The sequence below is a fragment of the Salvelinus fontinalis genome, chromosome 24, assembly GCF_029448725.1.
Source record: "Salvelinus fontinalis isolate EN_2023a chromosome 24, ASM2944872v1, whole genome shotgun sequence".
NCBI classification, from domain to species: Eukaryota; Metazoa; Chordata; class Actinopteri; order Salmoniformes; family Salmonidae; genus Salvelinus; species Salvelinus fontinalis.
Genome location: NC_074688.1, coordinates 22748701 through 22762213, shown reverse-complemented (window position 1 = coordinate 22762213; position 13513 = coordinate 22748701). Strand labels below are relative to the sequence as shown.

At 43.5% G+C, this 13513-nt stretch overlaps 1 protein-coding gene across 3 annotated transcripts in view; it reads left to right on the top strand.

Annotated features, from left to right (window-relative positions):
- Positions 1-13513, top strand: part of LOC129822172 (cell adhesion molecule 1-like) — a 160690-nt gene that overhangs the window by 119472 nt on the left and 27705 nt on the right. For all 3 annotated transcript variants that reach the window (XM_055880215.1, XM_055880217.1, XM_055880214.1), the window contains 5 exons: positions 333-485; positions 6162-6299; positions 9012-9170; positions 10428-10524; positions 10857-11029. In XM_055880215.1, the coding sequence (XP_055736190.1) occupies positions 333-485; positions 6162-6299; positions 9012-9170; positions 10428-10524; positions 10857-11029 (720 nt within the window). The remainder of the gene's footprint in view (positions 1-332; positions 486-6161; positions 6300-9011; positions 9171-10427; positions 10525-10856; positions 11030-13513) is intronic.

The following is a 13513-nucleotide window of genomic DNA, read 5'->3' as shown; positions in this document are numbered from 1 at the left end:
TGAATCATTCTGAAACTCAATTTTCTTTTTAGGACCTGGGTTGTAATGTTGAGGCTTTTTACCATTTAGGAGGCTTTTTTCAGCATAACTACTAGCTATATGAATACAGACCAAATAATTGTACTGTACTATTTCAGTATTTCTCTCTGTTCTCTCTGTTTGTTCTCTCTCTCTCTCGCTCTGTTTCTTTCTCTCTTGCTCTGTTTCTTTCTCTCTTTCTCTCTCTTTCTGTTTCTCTCTCTCACACACATACCACACACTCACACATACACAAACACACACGTGTGTATCTCCCCATCCTGACTGTCTGTCTGGTGTCTGTATCTCCTCAGCCCTGAAGGACAGCCGGTTCCAGCTGGTGAATTTCTCCGACAACGAGCTGCGGGTGTCTCTGTCCAACGTGTCACTGTCAGATGAGGGACGCTATGTGTGCCAGCTCTACACAGACCCTCCTCAGGAGGCCTACGCAGACATCACTGTGCTGGGTAGGTTTTACACACACTTGCCTAAACTCACATGCATGAATGTACGCCTGCATGTACACACAAATAACGTACACACACAAATGATTATGTATGTACACAAAATATTATATATGCACATTACATGGTGCCATATTAGTGGAGGCTCCTCAAAGGATGAAGGAGAGGACTATCCTTCTCAGTGAATTTAATTTATTATTATTTTATGTGAAACATTAAAAAAGTTATCCTTTTTAGATAAAACTATACTACATATATTCACGTCACCAAATAATTGATTAAAACACACTGTTTTGCAATGAAGGTCTACAGTAGCTTCAGCAGCACTCTGTAGGGTAGCACCATGGTGTAGCCAGAGTGCCGCTAGCTTATGTCCTCCTCTGGTACATTGACTTCAATACAAAAACTAGGAGGCTCATGGTTTTCAACCCCTTCCATAGACTTTCACAGTAATTATGACAACTTCCGGAGGACGTCCTCCAACCTATCAGAGCTCTTGCAGCATGAACTGACATGTTGTCCACCCAATCAAAGGATCAGAGAATGAATCTAGTACTGAAAGCATAAACTACAGCCAGATAGCACTGGAGTGCATACAATGTGGTGAGTGGTTGACTCAAAGAGAGAGAAAGACAATAGCTGAACAGCTTTTAGCAAATTAATTTCTTCCAAAATTAAGGTGAAGCAAGAGAGAGAGAGAGACATAGCTATATATATATATATATATATATAACCCGTTTTTAATAGCAATAAGGCACCTCTGGGGTTTGTGATATATGGACAATATGCCACGGCTAAGGGCTGTGTCCAGGCACTCCGCGTTGCGTCATGCTTAAGAACAGCCCTTAGCCGTGGTATGTTGGCCATATACCACACCCCCTCGGGCCTTATTGCTTAAGTAGGTACTGTATATATATATATTTTTCTTTTGTTAACTTTCACTTACTTAGCTAGCGAATGCAGCTAGCTAGTTTAGCCTACTTAAACACCAGGTTCAAACAGAGAAGCATTCAATGTTAGCTAGCTGACTATGGCTATCCAACACTGGAACTCTTCCATATCAAGGTAAGTGCTAAACTGTTTGCTGTACTGCATGATGGTAGCAGGTTTACTAATAGTTAGTTCTAGTACACTGCCGTTCAAAAGTTTGGGGTCACTTAGAAATGTTCTTGTTTTTGAAAGAAAAGCTAAAAATGTTCGATTAAAATAACATCAAATTTATCAGAAATACAGTGTAGACATTGTTAATGTTGTAAATGACTATTGTAGCTGGAAACGGCATATTTTTTATGGAATATCTACATAGGCATACAGAAGCCCATTATCAGCACCCATCACTCCTGTGTTCCAATGGCACGTTGTGTTAGCTGATCCAAGTTTATAATTTTAAAAGGCTAATTGATCATTAGAAAATCATTTCGAAATTATGTTAGCACAGCTGAAAACTGTTGTTCTGATTAAAAAAAATCAATAAAACTGGCTTTCATTAGACATGTTGAGTATCTGGAGCATCAGCATTTGTGGGTTCTATTACAGGCTCAAAATGTCCAGAAACAAAGAACTTTCTTCTGAAACTCATCAGTCTATTCTTGTTCTGAGAAATGAAGGCTATTCCATGCGAGAAATTGCCAAGAAACTGAAGATCTCGTACAGCGCTGTGTACCACTCCCTTCACAGAACAGCGCAAACTGTCTCTAACCAGAATAGAAAGAGGAGTGGGAGGCCCCGGTGAACAACTAAGCAAGAGGACAAGTACATTAGAGTGTCTAGTTTGAGAAACAGACACCTCACAAGTCCTTAACTGGCAGCTTGCTCATGCTGAAACAGGAAAGGGCCTTCCCCAAACTGGTGCCTCAAAGTTGGAAGCACAGAATCGTCTAGAATGTCATTGTATGCTGATATTTCCCTTCACTGGAACTAAGGGGCCTTGAAATTAAAAACCGCTCCAGACCATTATTCCTCCTAAACCAAACGTTACAGTTGGAACTAGCATTCGAGCAGGTAGCGTTCTTCTGGCATCCGCCAAACTCAGATTCGCCCGTCAGACTGCCAAATGGTGAAGCGTCATTCATCACTCCAGAGAACGCATTTTCACTGCTCCAAAGTCCAATGGCGGCGAGCTTTAAACCACTCTAGCTGACGCTTGGCATTGCGCATGTTGATCTTAGCCTTGTGTGCATCTACTCAGCCATGGAAACCAATTTCATGAAGCTCCCGACGAACAGTTATTGTGCTGACGTTGCTTCTAGAGGCAGTTTGGAACTCGGTAGTGAGTGTTGCAACCGAGGACAGATGATTTTTACACATCTACCACCTGTTTGGCCTACCACTTCGCGGCCGAGCCGTTATTGCTCCTAGACATTTCCACTTCACTATAACAGCACTAACAGGGAGCTCTAGCAGGGCAGAAATGTGACTTTTTGGAAAGGTCGCATCTTATGACGGTGCCAAGTTTAAAGTCACTGAGCTCTTCAGTAATGCCATTCTACTGCCAATGTTTGTCTATGGAGATTGCATGGCTGTGTGCTTGATTTTAAACACCTGTCAGCAACGGGTGTGGCTGAAATAGCAGAATCCACTCATTTGAAGGGGTGTCTACATACTTTCGTATATAATGTATGTGGCTACTGGTTCTGTGTTTGCATGTGATCAGGGGTGATTCTGTTGAAAAATGTTTCTTGAACGGACGCAAGCAGAACAAAACGGGGATAAACATACCTGCATTTGTCCAATATAAACTCTTGTTTGCAGCTGTTGGACTAATGATTACAACCTACAGTAGATCAGCTAGACGCAGGCAAGAGTGTGCAAGGAGGTATTGAGTATGTTACTGTCTGTTACCTTGATTACTCTAATTTCTCTCAACATGTGCACCTATGTTGTAAACTTTCATTCATAGGTTAGGTTGTAGCAACCTCATGATGGGTACAGGGATAATTTCAGTATCATGTAGTAGCCTAAACCTATCGATGTTACAATGAGCTGGGTGAATGGAATATGAATGACAGTCATCTGATATGCTGTAATAGAAAGAGCGCCATGCTCATAAAAATATTTTATCGTCCTCCCTCATCTTAAACAGCACCAACCACCACTGTGCCATATTCATAAGTTAGACATTGCGTTCTACCACACATCACACATCCTATATAAACTGTGAATATACAATTGTTTTAATTTATGTATTTTCTTGATTCATCTTGTTATATTGAGTCCCACTGTAACAAAATGTCAGCCAATTAGGCTCTTACAGTGTTCAATAGCATGGTAATGAATAGGAACAGATGCTGCTATGGATAACAGAATAGATCTATCTCAGACTGGCTTGTTTTTGGCAGCTGTGTTGACTTCTGACTGTTGACTGTGTGAATCCTACTGAATGTTAACTTGGCTGCTCTAAATAGTTCCCTATTGAGAGTCAGCTGTGACAAACAGTGGAGCTACGGCGTGAAATTACACTAACACTAGAGCTGTATTATACATGCAGACATCCTGGGGGATTGAAAATGAATTAAGTACACTTCAAAGTAATTACTCTAGTTTTAGAAATTAAATCTAGAAGCAAAAAGTGTGAACTAACGGTGATATTTTATAGCTCTTGAAACAACATATTTTTGAGTTTTCTCCAAGCGTCTCAGGCAGGCAGTTTCTCTATGTGAGAGACAGTGGAGGTTCTTGTACTTCAATGAGAAATGTAGATCAGCGGAAGAAATAATCAAGGTTGGACATGCTTAGCTTGTGTTCATTGGTCATGCTAATATATATATATATATATATATATATATATATATATATATACACTGCTCAAAAAAATAAAGGGAACACTTAAACAACACAATGTAACTCCAAGTCAATCACACTTCTGTGAAATCAAACTGTCCACTTAGGAAGCAACACTGATTGACAATAAATTTCACATGCTGTTGTGCAAATGGAATAGACAAAAGGTGGAAATTATAGGCAATTAGCAAGACACCCCCAAAAAAGGAGTGATTCTGCAGGTGGTGACCACAGACCACTTCTCAGTTCCTATGCTTCCTGGCTGATGTTTTGGTCACTTTTGAATGCTGGCGGTGCTCTCACTCTAGTGGTAGCATGAGACGGAGTCTACAACCCACACAAGTGGCTCAGGTAGTGCAGTTCATCCAGGATGGCACATCAATGCGAGCTGTGGCAAAAAGGTTTGCTGTGTCTGTCAGCATAGTGTCCAGAGCATGGAGGCGCTACCAGGAGACAGGCCAGTACATCAGGAGACGTAGAGGAGGCCGTAGGAGGGCAACAACACAGCAGCAGGATTGCTACCTCCGCCTTTGTGCAAGGAGGTGCACTGCCAGAGCCCTGCAAAATGACCTCCAGCAGGCCACAAATGTGCATGTGTCAGCATATGGTCTCACAAGGGGTCTGAGGATCTCATCTCGGTACCTAATGGCAGTCAGGCTACCTCTGGCGAGCCCATGGAGCGCTGTGCGGCCCCACAAAGAAATGCCACCCCACACCATGACTGACCCACCACCAAACCGGTCATGCTGGAGGATGTTGCAGGCAGCAGAACGTTCTCCACGGCGTCTCCAGACTCTGTCACGTCTGTCACATGAGCTCATGTGCTCAGTGTGAACCTGCTTTCATCTGTGAAGAGCACAGGGCGCCAGTGGCGAATTTGCCAATCTTGGTGTTCTCTGGCAAATGCTAAACGTCCTGCACGGTGTTGGGGTGTAAGCACAACCCCCACCTGTGGACGTCGGGCCCTCATACCACCCTCATGGAGTCTGTTTCTGACCATTTGAGCAGACACATGCACATTTGTGGCCTGCTGGAGGTCATTTTGCAGGGCTCTGGCAGTGCACCTCCTTGCACAAAGGCGGAGGTAGCGGTCCTGCTGCTGGGTTGTTGCCCTCCTACGGCCTCCTCCACGTCTCCTGATGTACTGGCCTGTCTCCTGGTAGCGCCTCCATGCTCTGGACACTACGCTGACAGACACAGCAAACCTTTTTGCCACAGCTCGCATTGATGTGCCATCCTGGATGAACTGCACTACCTAAGCCACTTGTGTGGGTTGTAGACTCCGTCTCATGCTACCACTAAAGTGAAAGCACCGCCAGCATTCAAAAGTGACCAAAACATCAGCCAGGAAGCATAGGAACTGAGAAGTGGTCTGTGGTCACCACCTGCAAAACCATTCCTTTTTTGGGGGTGTCTTACTAATTGCATATAATTTCCACCTTTTGTCTGTCCCATTTGGACAACAAATTGTGAAATTTATTGTCAATCAGTGTTGCTTCCTAAGTGGACAGTTTGATTTCACAGAAGTGTGATTGACTTGGAGTTACATTGTGTTGTTTAAGTGTTCCCTTTATTGTTTTGAGCAGTGTATATTGTTTTCATGGGAACAGGACATTATAGCCTATAGCATAGTGAAACAGAAATGTATAGCCTATAGCATAGTGAAACAGGACATTATAGCCTATAGCATAGTGGAACAGGACATTATAGCCTATAGCATAGTGAAACAGGACATTATGTGTTGATGTGCGTGCAAGTGATGGAGAGTGCATGCATGTTTGTGTGTGCATTCCTTTCTGCATACATACGTGTGTGTGTTTGTGTGTACATGTGTGCTTCTGTATATATGTGTGTCCGTCTGTACATATATATCTGAAGCTCTTGATGTGTGTCTGTCAGTCCCACCAGGCAGTCCAATCATGGATTCCCAAGAGGATGTGGTCAGTGAGGGGAACGAGACAGAGCTCACCTGTACAGCCATGGGCAGCAAGCCTGCCGCCTCCATCAGATGGATGAAAGGAGAGCAGGAGCTGACAGGTCAGAGGAATAACAGCCTCCTCCACTTTCCCTCAGATATCATTCAGATATAACCCCAGCCAGGCAGCTTTAACTCTCCACAGCATCGTACTGGAAACTGCAGACTACAAAGGCTCCTTTTACATTCAGGACTTGGTTTCACACTCATCACAATATGCCATATCTACTGATTTGTTCAAGGACTAAAGAGTGAGTATGGATTCAATATTTGAGTTGTTCAAATTGAACTAGGTATAGTATTGACATTGAGTATGACCTATTCATAAAGCACTGTGTTAACTCACTGTCTCCTCAGCAATAGCCACATTACAACAGTTACCAAAGAAGCAGAGCATTTTAGTGCTGGGCTGAACTTGCAGTGGGCCTTTTGCAGTGACCAGATAAATGACTTCAAATGAACTCCCAACTGTTCACCACCCACTCCCTACAGCCTCCCCCATGGCCCAGCCAGCAGCCTAGCTGTAACAGAACAGTGTGTAGGCTACAGTACATCCCTATAGTACATCACTGAGGCGCCCAATGTCTCTACTGGTTTAATACACTCATAAACCTGTGTCATCGCCAGATAGCAGGGAGTTGCTATGGAATCCGCCCGGCAACAGCCTGTAAATCTGGACCCTGCCTACTGAGAGCATCTGTTACCTGCTGCTGAAGGACCACAGCTCACACACCAGCAACACGTTTGCTTCTGTTGATCACGTCTTTTGGGTGATCAGATTTCGGATTCAACGGTTTGAAAGCCTTGCTTTGAAAACTATAATGTACTCACCACACTAAAAACAGTCATGAAGCTCGCTTATTACATTTGACACTACTAATTGCTAAATTAATTGCTAAGTACTTTTTATGAAAATACTTTATTTGAATGACTCAAGCCCGCTGTAGGCTCCTGGAGAGAGGTGCAGTAGTGTATGGTACTATGGTGTAGTGCCTTATTTCTTCACATTTGTTCAAGAAGATCCATCTATTATTCAGCCTATCCATACCCTACAGCAAGAGGGACAATTCATTTCAGCCTGATCCTATCTGCATAGTCACTGGATATCTCTGTTGTCAAATTATATACATGTATGTATTAGAATAGAGAGGACTCATTTGGCTTGTTGAGCATATTAAATATTTAGACTGAGCGAATATAAGCTAAATCTGCACCTCCAGTGTTATAGAAGTGGAAGTCAATTTGTGTTTATGAGATCTTGCATCCTCTGCGGTAGGCTGGGCTGGTGTGGTGTGGTTACGTTAGGCAGGCAGGTAGACAGGCTCGTTAGATTAGTGAAATGCCACCATGTTGAACAGGGGCTAGTCCAGACTGGCAGAGGACCGACGTGGGCGTACCAGGAAGTCACGTCCTGTCATGTATACTCCCTCCCCGGCCTCTAGGTCATCAGGCTGCTGATTATCCCGCACACCTGTCACCATCATCTCGCGCACCTGCGCCTCATGACACTCACCTGGACTCCATCACCTCCTTGATTATCTTCCCTATATCTGTCACTCCCCTTGGTTCTTTCCTCAGTTATTATTTACTCTGTTTCATGTCAGTGCGTTGTTTGTGTTTCGTGTTTATTTATTAAAACACTCACTCCCTGTACTTGCTTCCCGACTTGCAGCACACTCGTTACACGTCCTTTAGCACCTATGGAAACACAGCTCACTTCTCATTATGACACTCATAATAAGCAAATACTCTCATAAGCAATTCATTTGCTTATAAAGCTCCCCACTTGGCACACATTGGTTGAATCAATGTTGTTTCCATGTCATATTAATGAAATGACGTTGAACCAACATGGAATAGACGTTGAATTGACGTCTGTTCCAAGTGGATCAGGTTTACATTGAAATCCAAGTCACAAGTTGCTGATATACTTATTGAATTGTCAACAACTAAGGATAGATAATCTGAAAACAAAAAAAATCTGAAAACTAAATCAACGTTTTTTTCTGCTATGATTATTACTGAATATTTGCAGAGCAAACCACTGGAAAGAACCTTTCTCTAGGGTTGTTTTTCAGCGACCATCTCTCAGGAGTTGTCCCTATCTAAGTGTCATGGGGTTAATAGCTATATAGCAATGTGCATGTTAGTGTATGTGGTCAGTGTGTGTTGGAGCAGCAGTGTGATGCCCTAGACGTGCCCCCCTGTGACTGGCTGGTCGGCTGGCGGAGATGGAAGTGTGCTGCAGGTCACAGAAGGCCCTGTAATTATATTCTCACTTCATTAAGTGCGAGTAAACCATCACACTCAGCACTATGGCTAACGCGCTGCCCCTGTGGCATTGTAATGCTCTCTAAATGAATGCCCCTCTGACAGCCAGACACATGTAGGAGCCTGGTGGGCAGCTGATTACTGCAGAGGTTAGCCTAGACACCACAGAACAGAACCCCACTCAGTCTCCAGGCTGCTGCATAGACACACACACATTATCAAACCACAACCACATCATTCCTACCTCACTCTGGAATCAATGAGAATCTTTGGGTTTTTAAACTACATCAAGTAGGCTTGTAAATGTAATGATGTTAAGGTGTAAAGGGTGGTCAAAGTCACCTTGTGTTTAGCTCGACTGCACACATAGTGCAGTGTGAAATTAAATATTTTTGTTGTGGTAGATGTTGTGTCAATGTGAATAATCTGATCATCTGTTGTGAGTTAAGACATCTCTAAAGATGTTGGTTCCCTCACACCTGTGTGTATTTTATTGTTCCTAGGCAAGATGACGGTGGATGAGACCTACGACGGGATGTTCACAGTCACCAGTCGGCTGAGACTCACCGTGTCCAAGGAGGACGACGGAGCGCCAGTCAGCTGCATCATCGACCACCCAGCCGTGAAGGACCTCCGGGCACAGAGATACCTGGAAGTGCTATGTGAGTGACCCGGAAGTGAAGCAGGCATGGCCTGGAAATAGAATGTTATTGACTCTCGCAGTCCCGAAGGCTATCACAGAGGGGGGATACAGTGCCTTCAGAAAGTACTCATACCCTTTGACTTATTCCACATTTTGTTGTGTTACAGCCTTTTTCTCACCCTTCTACACACAATACCCCATAATGACAAACTGAAAACATGTTTTTAGATTTGTTTAGCAAATTCTTCTACAATTATCAGGCTGTAACGCAACAAAATGTGGAATAAGTCAAGGGGTATGAATACCTTCTGAAGGCACTCCATATGAATGAATTAGATCATCAATTCTGTATGTAGTTAAAATACCTGGCAGTCCAGAGTTAGAGATTGACTTTACAATACATCTCCTGGAATATAATATAATCACCTCCAGGTAAAAGTTATTTTTGCTTTAGTCTTGTGTCAAATGTGATTTGCTATTTCCTCAAACGATTTATTGGTTGAAGAGGTAGAACAGCCGTCCTTACACAGTGTAGATCATCAGAGAAAGGTTACACTAACCTTTGGTAGTCTATGTAGAATATTAATTTATTAACAGAGACAAGTGCTTTGCCTAACCTTTCTAGGCTAAAGGGAAAGCTCAACTAGAACCGCTTGACATTTTGGCAATCTTCTGCTAACATAGATAAGAGAAAGAAAAAATATATATTTTACTTTAAGGTTAGATAGATTGTCTGAACACATAGCCCTTTTCTCTGTTTAACCAAGGGTCTATGTTCCTTTGATAGCTAGGATTATGTAGTCCTATTCCACTCAAAGCCTTAGTCGGAGTTGAGCTGAAAATATACTGGTCATACAAGAGTAATAATATAAGCAATGGCGTAATGACACTATCGTAGCCAGCCAAAGCACTCCTCTAAACCCCCCAATGCATAATAGCATGGTCCTTTGTAGCTCAGTTGGTAGAGCATGGTGCTAGTAATGCCCAGGTAGTGGGTTCAATTCCTGTGACCACCTACATGTATCCGTGCATGACTAAGTTGCTTTGGAGAAACCTGTCTGTATATGTTATATTTATTATTATATTATAGCTCACTGACAAATGTCTCTTTCACTGGTTTGAATATACAGTATACAGCCTTTTTATAGAGTGACTGAAAGCATGAGTCAGGTTGAGATAGGTTGACATTGCTAGAGCTGTGAGTATGAAATTAATTACAAAGTGTGTACTGCTTGTAGACAATGTGTATGTGGAAATACCATCTGCCTACTTTCAGATCAACCAGAAGTGAAGATTGTTCAGGCGTTCCCTGAAGGTTTAACAAGAGAGGGAGAGAATCTAGAGCTGACGTGCATAGCAAATGGCAAACCACAGTGAGTATCCATCCATCCACACATATCATTTAATACTAGTTAACAATACAGCACTCTGTCCTTAAAAATACCAACATAGACAGCTACATGACACTTCCAGGCTTCCTATATCCCCTTTCTGCCAGCCAAAGCACTCCCCTAACCTTTCCGATGCATTGTAGCATTTAAATGTTACCAATTGGTAGTGTGTTCTGTGTATAATACATCATTAGACGGAACCTGCCAATGGCTCTCCCACACTAATCTGAGTTCTGACCTTTAGAGTGAGATTTTGTCTATTGACGGGGGTCGTGCAGGGTCTTTCTGATGTGGTTGGTATTTGTGTCCTCCAGGCCCCATCAGATCAGCTGGCTCAGAGTGGATGATGATGTGCCGTCTCACACCGTGATCACCGGCTCTGACCTCTTCATCGAAAACCTCAACAAGTCATACAACGGCACGTATCGCTGTGTGGCCTCCAATGCCGTGGGAGAGGCCTACGATGACTACATCCTCTTCGTATACGGTACGTACTGTTATACGGGGCATCGTGACTACTGTCGCCTGTAGTTTGTTGTGTGATTCTATCTATATTTGGAGATGAGTCCAGGCAAAGTGGTCTGTATTGCTGATACAGGTTTTCATGTTCACAGTGTGTACAGATGTGTCTAGTAGATTTGTTGCTGTTAGGTAATCGTAGCCACTCATTAGAATTTGCTAAATTTTCCATTGAAGCTTCTCATGAGTCAGTTCACTGATTAAAGGTTTCTCTAGGTGAATATGTCACAGAAACCATATCACTGACACACTGTAACATAGTAACAGATGGCTCTGACTAAGATTTATTCTGACTAACACTGACAGAAAATCCTCACTCTAACATGTATAACTCTCTGACTTAGGTTACTATGGCACTTATAGCAATGCAACTCTGAGATTGTATTTCTGTAAGTGCTCTTAGGCAGATGGTGACGTCTGTTCGTCCCTCTTAGTCCCCTAGTAATCATCTCCCATCAAAAGGATGGCACGTGCTATTAAATAACAGTCCAGGTCTATTAAGGGTTTCATCCTATGACTGAACTCGTAATTGGCGCACTATCCACTCTCCCTCTCTGATGTCACTGTCATACAGTTACAGTGCCTTTGGAAAGTATTCAGACCCCTTGACTTTTCCACATTTTGTTACGTTACAGCCTTATTATAAAATGTATTCAATAGTTTTTTCCCCCTCATCAATCTACACACAATACCCCATGATGACAAAGCAAAAACAGTTTTTTATACATTTTTGGAAATTAAAAAATGTTTAAGCTCTACTAGCTTGGCACACCTGTATTTGGGGAGTTTCTCCCACTCTTCTCTGCAGATCCACTCAAGCTCTGTCAGGTTGGATGGGGAGCGTCGTTGCACAAATCTTTTCAGGTCTCTCCAGAGATGTTAGATCGGGTTCAAGTCCGGGCTCTGGCTAGGCCACACAAGGACATTCAGAGACTTGTCCGAAGCTACTCCTGCGTTGTCTTGGCTGTGTGCTTAGGGTCGTTGTCCTGTTGGAAGGTGAACCTTCGCCTCAGTCTGAGGTCCTGAACACTGTGGACCTCAGCACTCTCATCAGTTAAAGTCACAGCTGTGTACATCCCCCACCCCCTCAAGCGAACACCAAGACGGCCCTCAAGGAACTTCACTGGACTCTATGTAAACTGGAAACTATATACCCGGAGGCTGCATTTATTGTAGCTTGGGATTTTAACAAAGCTAATTTGAGATCAATGTTACCTAAATTTTATCAGCATATTGATTGTACGACAGGTAGGGCTAATACTCTCGACCACTGCTACTCTAACTTCTGCGATGCATACAAAGCCCTCCCCCGCCCTCCCTTCGGCAAATCCGACCACGACGCCATCTTGCTTGTCCCGGCTTATAGGCAGAAACTCAAACAGGATGTACCAGTGACGAGAAACATTCAACGCTGGTCTGACCAATCGGAAGCCATGCTCAAAAATTGTTTTGATCACGCGGACTGGAATATGTTCCGGTCAACCTCAGAGAACAACATTGATCTATACGCTGACTTGGTGAGTGTGTTTATAAATAAGTGCATTGGAGATATTGTACCCACTGTGACAATTAAAACCTACCCTAACCAGAAACCGTGGATGGATGGCGGCATTCAAGAAAAACTGAAAGCGCGATCCACCGCATTTAACCATGGAAAGAGGTCTGGTGATATGGCTGAATATAAACAGTGTAGTTATTCCCGCCGCAAGGCAATCAAACAAGCGAAATGTCGGTACAAGGACAAGGTGGAGTCGCAATTCAACGGCTCAGACACGAGACGTATGTGGCAGGGTCTACAGGAAATCACGGACTACAAAAACAAAAACAGCCACGTCACGGATAGCGATGTCACGCTTCCAGACAAACTCAACACCTTCTTTGGACGCTTTGAGGATAATACAGTACCACTGTCGCAGCTCGCTAAGAAAGACTGCGCCCCCCCCCCCTCCTTCTCAGTGGCCGACGTGAGTAAAACATTTAAACATGTTAACCCTCGCAAGCCTGCTGGCCCAGACGGCATCCCTAGCCGCGTCCTCAGAGCATGCGGAGACCAGCTGGCTGGTGTGTTTACGTACATATTAAATCGCTCCCTATCCCAGTCTGTTGTCCCCATATGCTTCAAGATGGCTACCCATTGTTCCAGTACCCAAGAAGGCAAAGCTAACTGAACTAAATGATCACTTCTGTCATCATGAAGTGCTTTGAGAGACTAGTCAAGGATCATATCACCGCCACCTTACCGGCCACCTTAGACCCACTTCAGTTTGCATACCACCCCAACAGGTCCACAGATTACGCAACCGCCATCGCACTGCACACTGCCCTATCCCATCTGGACAAAAATAATACCTATGTAAGAATTCTGTTCATTGACTACAGCTCAGCATTCAACACCATAGTACCCTCCAAGCTCATCATCAAGCTGGAGGCCCTGAGTCTCAACCCCTCCCTG